The 20435-nt window shown below is 38.2% G+C and overlaps 6 protein-coding genes across 12 annotated transcripts; 3 read left to right on the top strand and 3 right to left on the bottom strand.

The window, feature by feature from the left end:
- Positions 1-239: 239 nt before the first annotated feature.
- On the bottom strand, positions 240-946 carry LOC105263269 (transmembrane protein 203). Its single transcript, XM_011299372.1, has one exon. The coding sequence runs from the start codon at positions 858-860 to the stop codon at positions 447-449; it is 414 nt and encodes a 137-aa protein (XP_011297674.1). The 5' UTR covers positions 861-946; the 3' UTR covers positions 240-446.
- Positions 856-1645, bottom strand: Rpp20 (ribonuclease P protein subunit p20). Its single transcript, XM_011299373.1, has 3 exons — positions 1437-1645; positions 1134-1302; positions 856-1067 (listed from the first exon to the last, which is right to left on the bottom strand). The coding sequence occupies exons 1-3, from the start codon at positions 1602-1604 to the stop codon at positions 952-954; spliced, it is 453 nt and encodes a 150-aa protein (XP_011297675.1). The 5' UTR covers positions 1605-1645; the 3' UTR covers positions 856-951.
- An 89-nt stretch (positions 1646-1734) lies between these two features.
- CstF50 (cleavage stimulation factor subunit 1 Cst50) lies at positions 1735-3387 on the top strand. The gene is made up of 2 exons (XM_011299371.1): positions 1735-1963; positions 2040-3387. The coding sequence occupies exons 1-2, from the start codon at positions 1872-1874 to the stop codon at positions 3286-3288; spliced, it is 1341 nt and encodes a 446-aa protein (XP_011297673.1). The 5' UTR covers positions 1735-1871; the 3' UTR covers positions 3289-3387.
- A 212-nt stretch (positions 3388-3599) lies between these two features.
- LOC105263266 (protein starmaker) lies at positions 3600-9266 on the top strand. 4 transcript variants are annotated; one of them, XM_011299366.1, is made up of 4 exons: positions 4200-4288; positions 4796-4897; positions 5547-6147; positions 9179-9266. In XM_011299366.1, the coding sequence occupies exons 1-3, from the start codon at positions 4241-4243 to the stop codon at positions 6105-6107; spliced, it is 711 nt and encodes a 236-aa protein (XP_011297668.1). In that variant the 5' UTR covers positions 4200-4240; the 3' UTR covers positions 6108-6147; positions 9179-9266. The 4 variants fall into 4 exon arrangements, with proteins under 4 accessions (XP_011297669.1, XP_011297668.1, XP_011297667.1 ...); XM_011299365.1 differs by lacking the exon at positions 9179-9266 and adding an exon at positions 6842-8936; XM_011299367.1 differs by lacking the exons at positions 4200-4288; positions 9179-9266 and adding an exon at positions 3600-3779 and having other exon boundaries at positions 5547-8936.
- RpII15 (RNA polymerase II subunit RpII15) lies at positions 9133-9964 on the bottom strand. Its single transcript, XM_011299370.1, has 3 exons — positions 9751-9964; positions 9523-9596; positions 9133-9434 (listed from the first exon to the last, which is right to left on the bottom strand). The coding sequence occupies exons 1-3, from the start codon at positions 9868-9870 to the stop codon at positions 9245-9247; spliced, it is 384 nt and encodes a 127-aa protein (XP_011297672.1). The 5' UTR covers positions 9871-9964; the 3' UTR covers positions 9133-9244.
- Positions 9965-10710: 746 nt separating this feature from the next.
- Positions 10711-19942, top strand: LOC105263264 (protein abrupt). 4 transcript variants are annotated; one of them, XM_011299363.1, is made up of 6 exons: positions 10711-11115; positions 13185-13254; positions 13685-14094; positions 15045-15510; positions 15734-15919; positions 19846-19942. In XM_011299363.1, the coding sequence occupies exons 2-6, from the start codon at positions 13251-13253 to the stop codon at positions 19857-19859; spliced, it is 1080 nt and encodes a 359-aa protein (XP_011297665.1). In that variant the 5' UTR covers positions 10711-11115; positions 13185-13250; the 3' UTR covers positions 19860-19942. The 4 variants fall into 4 exon arrangements, with proteins under 4 accessions (XP_011297665.1, XP_011297662.1, XP_011297664.1 ...); XM_011299360.1 differs by lacking the exon at positions 19846-19942 and having other exon boundaries at positions 15734-19162; XM_011299361.1 differs by lacking the exons at positions 10711-11115; positions 19846-19942 and adding an exon at positions 12788-12922 and having other exon boundaries at positions 15734-19162.
- The last annotated feature ends 493 nt before the right edge of the window (positions 19943-20435 follow it).

Below are 20435 nucleotides of genomic sequence, written 5' to 3'. Positions count from 1 at the left end.
TTTATTCTGGTGTTTCACTTCAAGAATTTTCTTTTTGATTTATACACCTGTGGGACTCCCAAATATTCAATATTTTTTCTTTAAATAAATTACTTCACTCATTTCTCTCATTACTTCAGGGAATTACAATTTTTTTTTTGAAGAATTCTATTAGTAAAATTAATTTTCGAGTATTGATATTGATATTCCGTATTTTTCTTCCCCCCCGAAGTTTCCAAGTAAACAATAACACACTGGAATTCCATTACATTAACGATTTAATAATAAAAAAATTTTACAGATTATATTTCTTAACTTCTAAAGAGTATAAACAGTTCAATGATTTCCCCGCAATAATTGAATGACAATGATTTTCATCTGAACTCAGCGGCGAAGTATCCGCTTATCAAATCAGGATTGGCGCTGAGCATGTAGACTTGGATGTTCTCCTCGGCTGGAGGCCTAGGTCAGTGGAGCTGACAGGCCCTCACAGCGATCAGCTGGAGAAGAATGAAGACAGGACTGAAGACCTCTGAGTACTCCAGGCTGCTCTGGCCCGATAATTTTTTGCAGAGAAGATACTTAAATACAAAAACGAGGAGGAGAGAGATGAGACTCCAGAGGGCCCTGAGAACTCCGACCTTTATCATGCCCTCCATATGCATCCGGATGAAGATTATAGCACAAAAATACGTGTTGAGGCCGTCTGCTATGAAGAGGGGAGTGAAGACTACCCACCATCCAGAAAAGCCAAGGAAGTAGTTTTCATCGAGTTTCAGGGCCAGAAGGACTGTGAATATCGTCAAGGACACGAGGTTTACCCAGATCTCAAAAATGGTCAGGCCCAGCCAGTGGACGAGTTCATTCAGTGAGAAAATCATTCTTTGGGTATTTTATATCACTGGAAATCAGAGGGAAGACATACTCTGTGCAATAATGGGTGGAAGCTTTCTTCAGGATTTTCAGGATTCCTTAGGCATATTTTAGAGGACCTATATTCACTGTTCGAAATACTCTTATGTGGATTGCGGAGTTGTTGCGACTGTTCACTTCACAGTCTACATCATCCTTCAATGGCTCGAGGTCGTCTGGAATTTCGAATGAGGATTCAGTTCAAGATGGAAATAATTCATTCGTATAAATGCGGATTTTACCAATGAGATGGACTGTTGATGTTCGTGTATCAATATCTAATGTGCCACTGGAATTTTTCTTGAGTTGAAGAGCTAGATTGCACGCTCGATTGATGGCAGCTCCTAATCCATGAATTATAATCTCTGGCTCTCCTCCATCTAGCAATTTCTCACAGATATTTAATTGTGCCTTCAAAATAAATTTAAAAAATATTAAAAGAGTGATTTTTGCTCGTCAAATTATTAAAAAAAAATAGATAAACACTAGAAAAAAATCGAAAAGCAAATTGAAATCGTAGAGGTTAAGAATTCCAAATAATTTACCTTGAAAGCGGTTTTATTCGTGGCATAAACGTCTTTGCTCCTCTTGGGGAAGACATAAGGCGGTCGTTTCCTCAGAACATGCTCAGAATCATCAAAAATTTTTTTTGAGGATTTCCCCTCGACATTGACGAGTTCCTCTGGTTTATTATCCTCTCGTTCATCAGCCATTCTGTCATAGTTGACTCCCACGTGACGTTTCTGTTGCTCAAAAATTTTTGTCGATCTCCATTGGCTGTTTCCCCTAGGAGTACCCACTCTGAGCCAATCAGGGTTGCGAATTCTTGTGATGGATGTGGATTGTAGGGCCCTGGAGGATACAGTGGCCAGTCGATATTTGACAACAAACAAGAAACAAGTTGTAACCTCTCAACATTTTCGAGTATTTTATTTATCGAAATTGAAGCGAAGAAGAGCGTTGTTTAGTGGCAAAAAAGCATGACAGGTCAGGATATCGTCATGAAAGACCCAGAGATTGATCCTAAAAATGTAATTAAAAATAGGGAGACACTCTATCGCTTGATGATCAGGTAATTACTCCAATTATTCGTCTCCAATGAATGGACTAATTTCATTGACCTGTTTTCACCGTACCTCCACTTTCAGTCAATTATTCTACGATGGCCACCAGACCCTAGCTGTCCAGCTGTCAAACCTGATCCAGGCAGAGCCCCCCTGTCCCCCCTCTGATCGTCTCCTGCACCTGATGCTACTGGGTACAGTCCACGAGCCAGACAGATCGAAAAAAAATGAGACAACAAACAACAACCACGCGCAGTCATTCTCCAGCTTCGACAACTCCCTGGGGCCAGGCCTAGACCTGGAGTACGAGACTGAGACCCAGACACAGGCACCAGAGCCAGCCCAATACGAGACAGCTTACGTGACATCGCACAAGGGTAACTGCAGGGCTGGGGCATTCTCAGCTGATGGACAGCTGATAGCTACAGGCTCAGTTGATGCCTCCATAAAGATCCTGGATGTCGACAGGATGCTTGCTAAATCAGCACCAGACGAAATGGCACCTGGTGATCAGGCTGGTGGTCATCCTGTAATCAGGACTCTGTACGATCACCTGGAGGAGGTCACCTGCCTGGAATTCCATCCACGTGAGCCCATCCTGGTGTCAGGGAGTCGAGACTTCAGTGTTAAGCTGTTTGATTTCAGCAAGGCCAGTGTCAAGAAGGCCTTCAGGACCATCACAGATGCTGATCAGATCAGGTGTCTCTCGTTCCATCCCACTGGGGATTTTCTCATCGTCGGGACTAATCATCCCGTAATCAGGCTCTATGACATCAACACTGCGCAGTGTTTTGTCTGCAGTATTCCTAATCATCAGCACACCGCTGGCATCACCAGTGTCAAGTACTCACCCGATGCCAAGACTTATGCTTCTGCTGGAAAGGATGGCAGTATCAAGCTATGGGATGGTGTCTCCAATAGGTGTATCAATACCTTCGTCAAGGCCCATGACTCATACGAAGTTTGCTCTGTTGCTTTTACACGGAATGGAAAGTATTTGCTTTCATCTGGGAAAGATTCATTGATCAAATTGTGGGAATTATCCACGAGCAGATGCTTGATTGCTTATACTGGAGCTGGAACCACTGGTAAACAGGAGCACAAGGCTCAGGCGATATTCAATCATACTGAGGATTACGTCATGTTCCCTGATGAAGCCACAACGTCACTCTGTGCCTGGAACTCCAGGAATGCCTCGAGGAAGCAATTATTGTCCCTGGGGCATAATGGACCTGTCCGATTGATCGTCCACTCGCCAACTGCTCCAGCTTTTCTCACCTGCAGTGATGATTTTCGGGCTAGATTCTGGTACCGAAGAATGCCAACGCACTGATGACATAATTCCACAGATATTGTGATATTCAAAAAATTTTCATTCGTTTACAATTTTTCATGTACAAAATAAAGATCAATAATTCAATCACTAATTAAATGGTATTTATTCATAATCGCTTTAATTCCACCGGAAAATACCAGGAAACATTAATTTCAATTCAATTTCATTGAATGATATCCCGCCATTTTTATACGCATGCGCATAGTGTGTGAATGGAATGACCCCAGCCGACTGGCAGATGTCACTCTAACTCCCGCCTCTCCCTCCGATTATTTGACGATATGTCACGTGACCCACGCTAACCGCCATCTTTGCTTATTCGTATAAACAGTGGGTGACCGGGTCGGCAGCGCGTAATTCCACTCGTCTCACAATAAATAAAAAAATCCTAATTTAAACGTGTTTATACCCATAACATCATAATTAAGAAAATGTCTGATATCAAGGCAGATAGTAAGAACGACAACAATGTCGATGATATACCCAAGGTGAGTCCCAGGATACGTGAAATGTGAAAAATAATATTTATTAAGTGTATCATTTTGGCCTGCCCCCCTCGGGTATCAAGCCGAGTTTACATCGGGGGATATCACCGAGGCGGCGCGTGCCGAACGTTTTCACAATTTTTTTTTTTTCTCTTTAACATGTGAAATAGAATATGTGCATCTGGAAATTAATCCTCGTTGAGACATCAGTCGCAGTAATTTATTCGTAATCAAAACGATCGCCGGTGTTTCAACGGTAATTGGAGGGGGGAGGGATAATTGGGGGGCTCGTGGTGACAATAAATTCGTGCATTTTTTGTTTCAATGTTACGTCCTTTCGTGGCAAAGATGGTGGATGTTTTTTTTTCTCCTCTTCTCGTTTTCTTCACTGTTTGCTTCTCGGGTTTATAATGGTGGGGGTTAGGGGGTCAGGGGGGAGAGGTGAGCGAATCCACGCCGGCGGGATGGCACTCAAAAAGGCGGGAAATCAAGTTGCTACGATATCCCCAGTGGTACAATATTCTCTCCTCTTTTTTTCTTCCAAACGAGAATGTATCCGATTTTTTGATTTATCGTGAGTGGAATTTTGAGACTTAAGGTTGGGTTTTTGGATTTTTATTTGAGGGGGTGGGGACTCAGGGGTTAATGGTCTTTGGAGGTAGTTCAATGCTCTTCGATAGGAGTTATCGGAATTTATCGAGAATGGGAATTCTTGCCGGTTTTGTAGAAATATTTATTTTTTTTTATTTCAATTTTTTGGGAGAAGAAATAATTTTTGATTTTTATTAGCAGGGATGGGAGTTTGAGATTTTTCATTTAGATAAGTTTTGAGAGATGTCTCGAGAGGTGATAATATTTTTCTGGGCTAAGAAAATAATTTTTAATTGCTCACACTCATTGCACCTCTAAAAAATTAAGTTGAGAGTAAAATAAAACGTTTGGGACTCGGGTTTCCATGCCATAAAATAGTGCGTCGGACCGCAATAACATCGCATTTCATATTTTAATTTTCGAAACAGGCAACGGAGGAGAAACCAACGCCAACGAAGAATAAGCGAGGGGGTTCAAAACGATTGTCGACGTTGGAGAGAACAGCTCAAGAGGGCGAGGCAATTATGAAGGTAAATAAATCCCCAAATTTCAGGTCGTTATGGGCCACAGGAAAATACCCAAAAATATAGATAAATAGAAATAGTTTATCGCTTGGTCAAGGTTGCCCTCCCCCACTAACTGTTTTCCCTCCATTTTTGTGGAAGCGTTTGCTTTTATATCGTGAAGGTTCGGGATATTCCCTTTCTCCCAATTGTTGTTGCTCGGCATCGGGTACCAGGGGGGGAAATGGTGTGCAAAGTAGGGGAGAGTGGCCATTGGCGCCATTTTTCAAACACCCCGACTGAACATATGGCGGGTGTTTACCGTTTAGTGGACGCCCGTCACTCAGAATTTATTTGTTTATCGATCAATACATTTTCCACTCAATTTTTTCGTGTCTGAATTTTTTTCAACAAAGGATTGAAATTGTACGCAATACCTTATAATCATGAGTTTGTGGGGCTTCTGGAAATTTTTAGGGGCGGGTAACTTTCACTCGGATGTTGGGGGAAGGGTTGCGAAATTATATGGTGATTATATATTATATTATATGTTGGATATTTGGGGGTGGATAATTAATGCTTGGGGGAAGGAGAAATTCGTGAGGGGCAACTTTCCTATTGAAGCTGTAATTTTTCATTTATTGTTTACGTATGATGAATTTTGTATGAATTAAAGGGTCTAGACAAAACAGTCGTTGAGGTGGAGGGAAGGAGACGCACCCGAAGTTCAGCGCGTGGTTTGACCTCCACCACACCATCTCCATCGCCACCGAAGAAGGAAAAACGTGAGACAGTGTCGAAATCAACGACTGGTAGTGGTCCTGGCACCGGTACTGGTCGTGGTCGTGGACGTCCAAAGCGACAAGACAAGAACAACGACAACAACACAGACGAGGAGGCAGCGAATAACAAAAATGAGAAGCACGACGACGAGTCGCCGAAGATGGAGGTGGACGATGTGAAGGACGACAAGGATAAGGACGGTGACAAGAGCGACGATATTGACAAGGATCAGTCGGACTCAAAGACACCCGATACAAATTCCAAGGATGAAAAGTCAACGGAAGAGTCGGAAAATTCAGCGGAAGAATCAAAAGGAGGCGATGATAAGAAGAAGGAGGAGATCAAGGACAGCTCGGACTCGAGTCAAGATGCAACTGATGCCACTGGTAAAACCGAGACTGCAACGGAGTCACAAAATCCCTCCAATCCAATTACTGATGAGAAAAAGGAATAACCTTCCTCGCGTTAATTATTTCTACCAATAATCTAACCGTGTAAGTTTATTTTCTCATTTTCAGTTGAATTATTATGATTGGGGTTTTATCACGACTCATATATTATTTCGGAGTGATTAGAGATTATTTTGTTGATTGGGTTGAGAGTTTAAAAGAAAGTGGGCTGGATTATTCGGCGATTATCTCGGTAATTTCACTGTTCTGGGGTAAATGTCGAGAGGCATTTTTACCTGGAGTCGTTTATTCTCGAGATTGATGCATAATTGACAAAATATTTCATAATTAACTCTTAATATTTCTGAATGCGTCGGTTTATTTACGAATAGTCTCCAAAGTGGTGGATTTTTATGGAAAAATTGACAGTTATCTGCGGATTTATTGAGACATCACTCTTTGAGACATTCTGTAATTGGAGGGAGGGAAATTCAGCGAGTTTTCAAAGTCCGAGTTGTTGGAGTGAAATTTATCGTACATTGAAGGTTGATTATAGCTAAATACGAGACGAGACGAGAGTATAATGAATTTTCAACGTACGAAAAATGTCAGATGCAATAACCCACGACTTAAAACTCGTGGTGATGGGTTTTCCTCTTGATAATCGACGATAGATGAGTGAACATGTTTTCAAGAAAGTAAAAAATTATAAATAAATGATGAATGTTTGAAATCTGAGTGACTCCACTTGTCCCCATGTTCTCCAACCGTGAAATATATTAAATTTAATTATCAGCAGGTACCAGGGCGGCGCACACATCGGGACACTCTAAAATTCACGTCCCAACGTCTTTTTAATTTTTAACAAAAATAAATTATCAACACCCTCATTTGCTATTCTCAATCATCGAACAATCAGCGCATCTGAGTTTCTCCATAAAATTTTCCACTTCACTTCGGTATTGAATGAATTTTTTTTGCCACCAATTTTCTCTCCTCCTGAATAAATGATTTTTTCAAATCAAATGAATTCTAGTGCGCTGTGCTGATTGTTACGGGAGCATAATGAGTACTGCGGTGTTGATCATACGTTGTTCATGTACATTGATAATATTATTGTAAAATATATTTAATATGGACTCGTAGACGAATTGTAACGAAATTGAAAAAAAAATCATTGTGAAGTAATTTATAAATAAATCGAGCAGTAAAATTTGATTTGTCGAGGATTTTTAGATCAGTAGCTACATGTAGCTAAAATAAATTACAGGATTAGAGATGCAATAGATCAGTTGAGAGATATAAATTTTATTTTATATTTTTAAAGGTACCATATTAAATATGTTAATATTATTGTGTATCTGGACGGTTGTGAGTGTACAGATAGATTATATCGATGGATTATTCATAGTATCCACACTTGATGAGACACCGACTATATGATTCAGTAAATTTTCAACATTTATTGTAATATTGAAAGACAAAACTGTAATACGGGTGGAAGGAGGTGGATTGCAAATGAAATACGGGGGATGTAGATTTGCGTGGAGCCTTGCCCGTTATTTTATCATCTGCAGTGAGTACTTCTTGACATTTCACGTGAATCTAGTTATTCTGGAGGCATTCGTGAATTTAATATAAAAATAATGGAATGGGGGCTTATTTTAAACTTAAATTTATAAACTTAAATATTACGAAACGATTTTACGAGAAATTACACTCAAAATTTTGTGACATTTTTTTTTTTTAATAATTGCTTTCGATGTATTTATCTTTTGAAGTTACGATTGATTTCCTGTAATCACCTACTTCCACCGTTTTTCCAGTAAAATGAATTTGTTATTCGTAGATCGATATCTGGATCGACATTACAAAAAACTTGCATTTCCGTATTTTGATAAAGTCGAATGGCCTCGGGGTAACGGTCTCTCGTTACCTCAATAACTCGAGCATCAAATTGATCTCTTCATTAATGTACGAGGGGTGCAATAAAATAGGATCTCGTACGCAAATTGCTAATCATTTTTTTTTTATTCTGAATAATCCAATATTAAATAAAACACCATTACTTTGTGTTCGTAATTCGGAGGGCAGAGAGAGGTTGATTGAGAGAAACAAGAAAAAATGCCAAAAGAGAGATAAAAAGACGATTTTCTATCTAGTGATAAAGATTTTTTCGATAACGAACGATGTAAGCCGAGACTTAATTAATGATTGGTTTGAAGATCATAATCTGTCCAACGGTGTAGAGAGAACAATGGTAAGTCAGTGTGTCTCGTTCGGTGCGGCTTAGAATCTAAAAAAAAAAAACAGTAAAAACGAACAAAAAGGAAGAAAAAATTGAAAAAAAAAAATTAAAAGATCCTAGCGTTACACTTTAGATAAATAATAATATGAACATTATTAAATATATGATGTTTTCCCAGTGTTCAGTCCCTGGGAAAACGATATGTGTAATAAAAAAATATATTAGCATTTTATCATGAATATTACTATTACTGAAAAAGTGAAAGGGGAAATAATTGGTAATTGATTGAATTGAAAATTATACGAGAGCGAAATATGAGTGAGTCGTGAATGTAAGGACATGTAGTTTTTATACAGCTCTATCAATTATTTTTTCGCATTTTAATTTTCGTCGTTTATCTATCTCGTTTAATAATTTCACTGGAATGGTAATTGAGGTTTAAGTAGAGGAATGATAAAATCTACGTAGAGGAATAATAAAGCAATGACTTTTGCAATCGCTCGTTGTAATATTTGTATAGGGGTGTGTATGGAAAATGAATACTATGTACCTAGGGAAGAGTACTCTGGTCTATTCGTAGTATTTCTTTTCTCGCTCATTTGGCTTTGGTGTTGTAGAGGAATGGTGAATAATTTTTTTTTCAATTGAAAAAGAGGAATACGACGATTGTGGGAGTGCGTCCTGTTTGATTGACTTTTGTAACGAAATTGCTTCAATCAATAATAAATAAAGTAAAATTTAATTATAAATTGATTAATATTTATTTCAAAAATCATTGCATATTACGTTTCATTTCAATGACAAAGGGCACTTACTCAATCGGATAATTAATTAGTTTGACGTCCAATCAAATTATAAAGTGCAATTTATTTTTTTTTCTATTTACAGGAGAGCTTTAGACTTATGGAAATCACTTAATTAATTATTAAATAAGAGGCAAATGTGAAGAATTGTTTATTCAGTCCAACGATGAGAGCAGTGGACCGAGGTGCAGACGTAATAAAGTCTCATTTCCTCTTCGGCTCTTCGGGTTTGGGCCTGGAAGAATACAGCCTCTCGGTGGTTACACTTGGGGCAAGGATGTTCCTCGGTTCTTGGAAGTGTTGGGTCAGAGATTACATCGGCAACAATATGTGTCAATTCACTGGAAGTTGATGACAAATAAATACAATCAATGATGTGAGTAAGAGGAATAAAGCACAATAACAGAAAATACTTCAAAATATTCTTACTCAATCTCGTGCATAATCTTATTGACATAAATGCAATTGCTGTCAGCCAGTTGTTTGTAATCACAATTCCTGCACTGAAAAATGTCCAAAAAATGATTACATTTTGGTGTATCCATGATTCCTTCGTAAGAGTAAATATTAATTCATGTTTCAACAATTCATAACTCCAGAATAATCCCAAAATTCAAAAAAATTTATAGGTTGTATTATCACTGAAAAAATACTCACTGCGTACATCAGCACTTTATTCTCCTTATCTTCCTTCGGGTACAACATATTATTGCACTCCTGACAAAACCTGATCCCAACAAATCCAGGCCCATCATTATGCGTGTCGTAGCCGGCCATGTTCTAATTTTATCTACAATAAACAATAAAAAATCTCTCCGACGCGGTGAAAAAACATTGACAATGAAATACCTGAGCAAGGAGGATTGACTAAAGTAGAGGTTCAGTTCGGGGGGTTTGAGTGACCCCAGCGGCATCGTAGTACCGCACCCCAAGAGATGGAGGGCGCAACACGCAATGCTGAGGTGTCCATCAAGTTGACGAGCCTCTACTTTAGTCAATCCTCTTTGTACCTGAGGATCGATTTTCACACTACATCTCCACCAATGGGCGTCGACCTCCGACTCTTCCTATTGGCTCCCACCAAAAATACCTAGGTACTCCTATAATCCACCGAAATTACTAGCGGATCAGTGGCGCCAAATTTCAATAGCATCGTTGATCGCAGCACTTGTGATTCCTACTTCATCCAATTTCAATTGAATTTTTATTTATTATTAAATATAAAAAAGAAGTACGCGAATAAAATTGAATTCAAATATCGTGGGCTGTCATGGCGTCGGCAATGCCGCCAATTCTCCCAAGCGAAAAAGATAATTTCGAAAAACCGGAAGTAAACACATTGTAAACCCGCCACATTCAATTCCCCTCCCACAACCGTTCACCCCCGTTTCAAAATCACCCCAAAAATTCCATCCCCCCAAAAATTCACCCCTCTCCCCCCCAAAAATCTACGAAACCCCTCAAAACCGCCCGGAGCCCCCCGAAACTCCTCAATTTTCCCAGAACCCCCGAAAAACCCATCTGCGCACGTCTCCTGCGCACAGCAAACCCAACTACGACATAATTACAACAATAATAAATATAATATCGAGCGAAATAATTAATCACCACGTTCCTCCGTACTGGAAGGGTGGCCAACGCGTGTGTTCCTCAATCTAACCTCTCTAACCTAAAAAAAAAAAATTGGCAAAATAACAGTGAGAAGAAAAAGACAAATAAAATCGGAAAAATCCCGGGAAAAAGAATCGGTAAAACCCCCAAAATAAATAAACCACCACGAGTGCCCCCATTCGCTCCAACCCCCCATTTTTCCCCCATAATTCTCCCTCCCCTCCATTACCAACCCCCCACCCCAAAAATCGACGAATCGAGTCTGCTCCCCTAGAGCTAGTGCAAATCTCGGCGGATGCATGTTTTCTTAAGGGATTCTTACCGACGACGAACCACTAAAATTCGACGCGTACCATTTTACAACAATTTTCACCGCAGTGTTACACATTGTTAATCACCGAGTGCCACAAAGTACGTATTAATATCATAAAACATAAATAAACGACAAAATACAAGTGATAACCAGTGATTGTATGTTCGAGGGAAAATGGAAGTGAATAAATTCCCTCATTTCTCTCGCCCTGTGAATAATAATAAAAATAATAATAAAAATTGTGCTCTCAGAGGCGGGCCCCCCACACACATCGATGAGGGAGGGGAGGTGATCTCAGACAGGCGTCTCTAAAAATTAATAACTTTAACGAACACGCTTTGAATGGAGATTTTTCAACCGATCTGATCAATTCTTTTCACACGGAAATTCTCATCGATTCCATGAACAACCGAAAAAAATGATGATTGTTTGGTTAACCTGTTAGCGTCCGTGTTGGCCAGTGCCGACACGTGATTTTCGAAAAGTGTTGTAGCGCTTTCGAACGCGTGGGTTTCTCTCTGTCTCTGTCACCTTCGTGTCCACCACACGTCTGGCATTTTTACCATTAATTGCCATTACTAAACCAACGAGTGTTTAAAATTTCATAATGAATATTCACGATCGGTCGTTACAATTCCCCATGACGGCGTCGATACCCGTAACTTCAGCGCTCAATTTATTCATCAAAAATTATTGTTTGTCCCTTTGTCCTGAGGGGCTCCGTTTTCTTCATACTCCATGAATTTTATTTATTCATCTTTCGTCTTTCGTTTTTCGGTGGGGCTCTCAAGGTCCGAGTGTCCCTTCTGTTTTCTGGCATTATGTCTCTCTTTCTCCAATCATCGAGTTTATTCTCTCATTCTTTGTTTAAAAATCGCTGTTCATAGTTTACCGACGCCGACCGCCTGTACATCAGAATTCCCGTCATATTTTTTTTTTAATGATTCTTAATTTATTCCGGTGCTCATGCGAGCGATAGTGGGAGTCTTTTTTTTTTACTTTCCTCCTTGGAAGCTGCCGTTAGGTTTTTTGGGATGAGTTTCGGTGATTTGAACACGTAGAATTTGCCATTTGACGCTGTTATGAGTGTGTTGTTTTTTCGGTTTGTTGGGGGAGGGTAATGGAAGGGGAGGGTAATGGGGAGGGGGTAAAATAAGGAGAGCTTGGTATGGATGCCCCTCAACACATTCTAATTCAGCCAAACGGCGCTCTCCTCGCGTGAACCCGTGTTCGCTTTTCGGGTGTATTTTATTGTTAATGGAAGATTCTCATGCCGTGACAGCCATGTTGTAAATTCACCGATGCCTTTACATTTTTTTCAATTAATTTTTTTCCGTTGAAGTACCGGATTTCGCGGTGTTTTTTACCATCGGTTTTTCCCTTTATTTATTTTTCTTTTCTTTAAATTGCGACGACCTGTGAGGAGGTGTTTTTTCCCTGTTGTTTTATTTATTTATTTATTTTCATATTTTTCACTGGAGAGAATTGTCTTGATTGGTAATTATGAGATTTTTTTTTCCGCGGAGGGGTGGGAGCACATGTTGTGGGGTGGGAGGAGGGGGAGGAGGGTGTTTTCGGTTTGTTTGGGGGGTTTTGAGGGTGGCACATGTTGGGGATTTTTTTTTTTTTAGGGCTTGATGATTTCTATGGGAGGGAGGACTTTGGAGGGCAAGTTCAGGGTTGTGATGAGTGGTGGGTTTATTGTTAATTCTGGGGACTCGTGGGGACAGCCATGTTGGAGGTTTTGTGATGGGTTTGGGGTGAATTGTTTGGTTCGTGTTTTGGGGTTTATTTTTTGGGGGGTTTTTGGGGGGTGTTTACAGATTTTTATTGATTTCTCAAGGGATAATTAAGAAGAATTTTAATATGAGTATTTGAGGGGCTTTCCTGGAATTGAATGATTTGGTAGTGAGATTTTGAATTTTTCGGATGCAATGATGAGTTTAAATTGATGTTGTAATTAATGTTTGTGGTGAAGTATTGGTTTTGGAGGGAGCAGGACTGGTTCAATCGCGTCGTGTTAAAATGGCGCAAATCAATTCATTTGGCTCATCTAATCTATTAATTGCTCAATTGTACATTTATGGTCACGTGAGACCCCTTGTCTTGAATTTTTTATATGCTTCATTGATTTATTTAAATTATGTTTTTCTATTTTGTTCAACAGTTTGGGATTAAGAGTGACCAGGAATATCGAGGAGTGTGATTGAGTTCTGGAGTTTTTTGTTTATTGATGGGTAATTAAGATTTTTTTTTAATTAATCAATAAAGTGCTTGGGCTATTGAAATTATCACTGAAACTATCACAACATTCTAAAGAGTTTAACAAATCGAGTAATTTACCCTGAAACTTTAAGGAGGACGATCTAATTCGTCAGTGAAGCACTAAAATCACCCCCGAATTTTTCTCGATTTATCAACCAAATTATCGATTACAGAAAAAAATGTGAAAAGAGCTTTTTTCGCTGGTAATTAATCAGCTACAAAAAAATCCTCTTACGTTTTTCCCACAAATGGATAGTTTTCGAGATAAATCGGTAATTAGTGAAATGGTAATTTTGAGGCATCGATTAAATAGAGTTTACTCTGTCAAAATAGGTTCCTGTGAATCGAAAGAAAGCCAGTCTCACTCTTTTAATTGTTTTAATTCGATGATTGATATTGTAGATTACCTTGAGGATCCTGACTCGGCTGAAAGTACCATGGAGACAGGTAGCAATTTGCCAGCACCGGGCAATTACCCGGGTGGCAATCGTCAGCAATTCTGCGTATCCTGGAATTCTCACCAGTCGAATATGCACAGTGCATTTCCAAAGTTACTCAGTTCAGAGCAATTCGTCGATGTGACACTTGCCTGCGATGGTGGCTCGATAAAGTGCCACAAGGTCGTACTCTCGGCCTGCAGTGATTACCTGGAGAGACTTCTCCTGGAAATACCCTGCACCCATCCAATTATATTCCTCAGGGATATGCGTATGTGGGAATTGCAGGCTCTCGTCGAATTCATGTACCGGGGTGAGGTCTACGTTGAGGAGCAGCAGCTCACTAGGCTCATGCAAGCTGCTGAAGCCCTTCAGGTTATTTCAATTATTATTAAATCTCGTACCCAGTCTCTCTCGGATTTTTTACATCTTCTCCCTTTGCCGAATTTCATTTTTCAATTTTTCATCCCAAAATTACAATATTTCAATCTCAGGAGGGTCTGCCCTTAACAAAATGGCGTCAAATACGCGCGTTATAACGCCATCGAATAAAACAGAAACAATAAAAATCGTTGTCTCCCTAGTATCAATATTTGCCTTGCGATGATGATAAAAATCATCGATTATTGATTTGAGTTTCTCCAGCCTAAATATTCCCACGTGTCTTCATGGTCAACTGCGCATTAAAATTTAGACTTTATTATCTAATTAATAACGGATTATGTCAATTGCTATTTCGTCACAAATCGTTCGAAAATGTAGAAATTTTGAGAGTACTCTTTATCATTTTTCAGAAAAGGATATTTTTGTTAACAATTTTAACAACAATTATTGCTATTAAACGCCACGTGCTCTGGTGGCCAATGGGCGGGCACCCATGGCGCCGTTTTCAGTGCTGTTATAATTTCGTAATTTTATAACTCAAAAGTCGTTACTTGAGATGAACTTTTGTTTTCCCTTTTCTCAATAATGGTTTTACGAACGAAAATGATGGCGGGTTATATGACCTGGAGTGAAATTTCGTGACTGACATTAACTAAAATTTACAAGAGATAATGGCGGAATTATAGAGCCCTGACTTACCTGCAGTGATTGTTGACCTCCGAAATTTGAATAATATGAAAAACCATTTAAATCTCATTCTCTCGCGATTCACCAAAATATGAATTAATTAAATCGTGATTTTTATGAATTTGATATAACTTCACTGAAAATTCCTTGACCCGTATTTTTGCTCCACATATTCATAATAAAATGAATAAGATGAACGAAAAGAGAGAAATTTCTTACGAATGTTTATAAATAAAAAATTGTTAATTGTTCAGGTTCGTGGCTTGTCATCACAAGGACGAGAGGCTGCCCAAGGAGAGAGTCCAACAGCCCAGAGCTCCTCCAGCACCCCATCAACCCCATCATCCCCCTCAAAGCAGACTCAGCCAAACTACAACAAAAATGACGATAACCCGGCCATAAACTCCACCGATTCCTTCCTCGACACTCCCGCCACTGTAACACCAGCCACGATAAACAACGCATCAGCAACAGGCAATCAGAACAACTCGTCAACCCCAAACAGCTCGACATTCATGAATATTGAGCACACCGAGGCACTACAGCACCTCGAAAAGGCGTTGAGCTCATGCGAGGCAACACTCACGGAAACACCTGGAATGGTCAAGATGGAACCCGATGAACAATTCACGCAGCAGGACAAGCCTTATTCGATTAGTATGGTACCAACGAGCAATTCGAATTGCAGCACTCCGAGCAGCCCCTTTCCAGCTATCGAAGGTAAATCCCTCGAAATTCCAGGAAAGAACATTTTGGGAAACAATTCGAACGTGTATTATTTTGCTCAGTCTAAAATTGAATTAAATTCAGTAATTGAAAATTGTTAAGAGTGTTATTTAGTCTCAGATTTTTATTATCTCCAGAATTATGCAGGTTATAATAATTATCTGAGGATTAATCGATTCCAGATGATTTGGTGAATTTTAATTTATAATAATTGCAGGATATCAAAGACGACAGCGTCGCTCGGAGGCCGAACTAAAGCAGGCATCTGATATGGTGGCTCGTGGAATGACGTTTCAAGTTGCTTCCGAAAAATACAACATTCCGATCAGTACCATACGCTTCTACATGGTCAGAAAGGGTATCTTACAGAGGCGAAAACGTGGTCGTGGCTCGAGTAACGTAGGTGCGTCCAACAGTCAGCCGGGTAGTCCAGCGAGTCCACCGTTTCACATGATGAATTATCGTTTGCCAGAGAGCCTGAACTCGAGTCTACAGTAGTCAACTTTCCCCCCAAATATTACCAGCTGATGAAAAAAAAATCCATAGACAAGCTCAACCAGAGTTTGTCACCCCCAATAACAAAAAGTAAAAGAAAAAATACAAAGAGGAAAACGAAGGGAAAAAAATCGCTGAACGAGAAATTAATTAAGCCATTAATCACCTAACTTAATGATTAATTAACAAGACCGGAAAACTTTGAACTTAATGCTCGAATTGTTCATTACTCGACTCGAGTCCAGGTTTATCACCAAAAATCTCAAAGGCTTACGATAAAAAACAAAACGTCAGACAACGTCTGAAACACTTCCATCCCGAAAATTTAAACAGGAAAACAATTGATATAAAATTAATAATAATTAGCAACGTAATACGAAATATTGTATAGAAAGAAAACACTTGTTTGAACGCATAATCCGGTTTAATCGACGCGGTGTGTGTGTGTAACGGATTTTTTTCATTTTCATTACTATTATTAATTTTAGAGGGTCCGTGTGCGATTGTTACTATGATTTTTTTTTCACATTTTTCTTCATTTAAGTTAACAAACGCGTTTACTGAGATTATTTTGTAGTCGAGTGGGACTGGGACTTGGGAATAATCTCGGACCAAGCATGATTATTCTGATGGGACCACAGAGTGCTCCCCAAATTGACTCCACTGTCGATGATTCTTTAATTATTTATTTAATTAAAAAAGGGGCGCTCATCGATGGTTTCACAAAGTGATTAGCATTAGTTCTTCCGACTTCTTACCTCTCATTTGGAGTACTAGTAGAGTTACTCATAATTGTTTACGCCCATTACTTGAGTAATTAGTAGTCTATGCGATTCGTTTGAATTCAGGGTAAATGATGAAATGAGATTATTATCATTTCATTGTTGCATCACTGACACGACAATTACTGGGCCCTCGTTATTAAAAGGTGAACAATTTCGGAAAGTCAAAGAATATATTAGAGTTCACACACTTGAGTACATCGCGAATACTCGGAAAATAATCATGACCTAGAGTAAAATGCTTTTACATGTTTAGTGTACAAATTGGATGAGAAGGAAAGCCAATAGAAGTAGTTATGAACGAAATGATAATGGAGTGAGAAGACAATTCGTGCGGTGTCACACTTTGTTACATAGAATTTCAGAGGCCATATTTTTTCATGCAATGCAATAATCGAGAACAAAATAGTTATTTAAATTAAAAAAGTTATGGAAAATTAAGGAAATTAACAGACAGCACGAATACCTCTAGATGTTTTTGTTTTTCTTTCGAATGTCATTACGATTATTCGTACATAAAATACCAATCAACCGATGATCATTAATGATTTGAGGATTTCACAAACTGATCTATAGATCTTTTACCAGTATTTTCAATTAATGAAACGAATGATAAAAACCAATGCAGAATAATTTTCTACGGATTTATCTCGATGGCCTTTACTCAGTCTAGTATTTTTATCATTAACTTTTTTTTTAGCGAACTACTTCTTCAGGCGGCGAGAGATAAATTACTTTTTTGGGGAGTGAGGAGTTTGGGGTCTCGTCGTCATTCAACCATTTTTTTCAACCCATTTACCTCTTTATTCTCTCGATTTTTGGGTAGTTTAGACGAGTGAGGCAGATCGTATTTAATTTTCTTGAAACTCGTCGGATGATCTTTCGATGACTGATACTCATCGTCGTATTTTGTAGATAGAATTTTCACGCTGGAGATGTGGTTTTGCGGTATTGGAGAATATTATTCTGGAATGAAGGGGTAGAATTTCATTGGAAAATTTGAAGAGAGAGAATGAGAGTTGTGTAAATTCGATATTTCTTGGTGAAATGTTAACTTTACGAGATGACGAGGTGAATGGACGATTTCTCATGGTATTTTGCTGCTTCATTCGTTAACCAGTGAATTTGAAGTTGAATTTGTAAAATATAATTTGGGGGTTTTGTGGTTGATTGGAGTGCATTTTTTTTTATTAATCAGAATTCTAGAATGATTTCACTTATTTCACTCGAGCACAAAATTAATTTCCCCCCGAAATAAAATCCACAGGCTCTCCAGCGTCTTAAAAAAACAACCCATACATTGTGGTTTATTTATATGACTCAACGAAAATGATTTAAATTACTCTTACTCGTGGAATTCCCGTCGTTTCGTCGGAATCGTCTGAATATGTACTGTTTTCTCCAATTTTTTTTTTACACATATACTTTTTTTTTTATTTGTATTATTTCTTACGAGGCTTTTTGTTCCCTCGAATGAAGAGGGGACACTCTTCACACTAAACAAAGAACAAGAACTATATAATATCGAACGATGAAAGTTGCACATGTTAAATCCTCACACATAAAGGAGAACACTCGCGAAATCTATTAAAATGGTTTCCACATCTTTCCCAAAATACTAGACTTTTTTTTTTCGTTGAAGAGAAAAGATAACTCAATTGATCGATTACTCAATTACTGTGTCAGTGAATTTTATAGAGAGTTGAAAAAAATAGTTATTAAATACAGATGGTTTCTGTAGTGAAAGTCTTCGAAAAGCCTGACAGTTGAATTTTTTCTAAAATGTACAGTTACATAAATGAGAAAAAATTGATGAATATTCAGTCTAATAGAGATAAGTGAATTTCGTACGGTATATTTTGGGAATATCTCGGTAATTGTCCACTCTGGGATGAAATATCTGGAGATATTTTCAAAATAATCTGTTCAATTAAGATCACATAATCCAAAAAGAAAATGTCTTTAATTCGCGAGATAATAATCTTCATTAATCTTCCAGTTTAATTGTCGTATTAATCAGACAATTGATGAACACGAAATCGTTAATCTCGCGACAACCCAAGTATTTTCGTTCGATTAATAATAATTGGAGGACAGACGTTAACAAACGAAATTAATGAAATTCAAATAAACATTTAATTGAGGAACATAAATCGTGTTTTAAGGATATATTACTTTTAATTTTAAGATGATGTAAGATGTGTTAGTGAAGCATGCTTCTAATTAGTGAATAGGACAGCGCTATAAACAATAATTACCATAAAGATGAAGAAAAAAACCAACAAAAGACAAAAAAATTATGATTCATAAGGCATTTGAATAAGTGCAGAGTATTTCTTAATAAAAATTAATTCTAAAATCGACCAAAATTTTTCGTTTTTATTATTATTTCCGTTACTTCTTTTTTTTTTTATTGTATTTCTTTTGATTTGGCACCAAAATTGTGTGACTGGATGGGTGATTGCTCGGACTTGAACATCACAAATGACAACACAAACATTTCATACTACGCAGGAGAAACACAAGCACGAGGCACGTTTTTAATTATTATTATACTTTAAAAATATCGTCGAATAAATGCTGGCAATTTGGAATGTGGTACAAGAAGACGAATCCCATCATTTTGCAAATATCTTCATTCCAATTATCGCTACTCCAAATCAACCCAAGTTGAATTAAAACGTGTCATTAATCCGCGATTTATCTTAGAAACCCTCCACTCAAGAAAAAAAACATCGGTACCTTTTTTATAGCGAATCAAATTTCCGAGAGAAAAGCTCTCTTCACGTTTCCTCATAAAATCCATAGTTTTCCCGATTAATCGATCTTAAACAAAATAAAATTATCCCATTCCACCAACAACGAATGATTTGACGAGAAAAATTCCCGATAAAATGTCCGAAATTTATTCAATTTTATAAATAAACAGATTGTTCGATCCCCTCCGATATTTACAAAATGAAAAGATAAAACTCGCCTTTTATTTTTTTACCACTTCCTCACTGAAATACTCAATTTGGTTTAACATTTGGTGCGCATTTATTCTCCACAGGCCGACGGTCCTAAAGGTGGTGGGAATAATGAAAATGTTCCTAACGTCGCAACAAGATTCAACAATTGACAAAACCCCCAAAATCTTAATAAACAAAGTCAAACAAAATAAGAGAAAAAAAGCAAAAGAAAAGCATTGATAAGAGCAAAATTGCGGTGTTGGAAGTGACTCGAGGAGATCATCGCCAGCGAGTGCAGGATTCATCATCCAGTTCTGCCTCAAAGTGGACATCCAGGACCGCCGGAATGATAAAAAAAAAATAAGAAATTACAGTATAATTATAATTTTAATGAATTAAGCCAACTTGAGAAGTGGATTGATCTACTTGACGTATACGCTCGTCCTCAAGTGAATGTTGTCACTTCTTGGCCTAACGTAAACGTGCCAGATTAATTTTGTAGTGAGAATAATGAAGCGAGAACTATTTGAAAATATCGTAATGATTATTCGGCAAGAATTTCGAGAATAGGAACATCGAGAGATCGAGAGAAAAAGCCAGAAAATTCTCGATCTACTATCGAAATAATCGATACGAAATCAATTGGTCTCCCTTCGCAATCCCCCACTACCAAAAAACCTCCATTGATCAA

Source organism: Fopius arisanus, unplaced genomic scaffold (assembly GCF_000806365.1).
Source record: "Fopius arisanus strain USDA-PBARC FA_bdor unplaced genomic scaffold, ASM80636v1 scaffold00014, whole genome shotgun sequence".
Lineage (NCBI taxonomy): Eukaryota > Metazoa > Arthropoda > Insecta > Hymenoptera > Braconidae > Fopius > Fopius arisanus.
The sequence above is the reverse complement of the archived record's forward strand: the minus strand, read 5'-3'. Positions and strand labels throughout refer to the sequence as shown.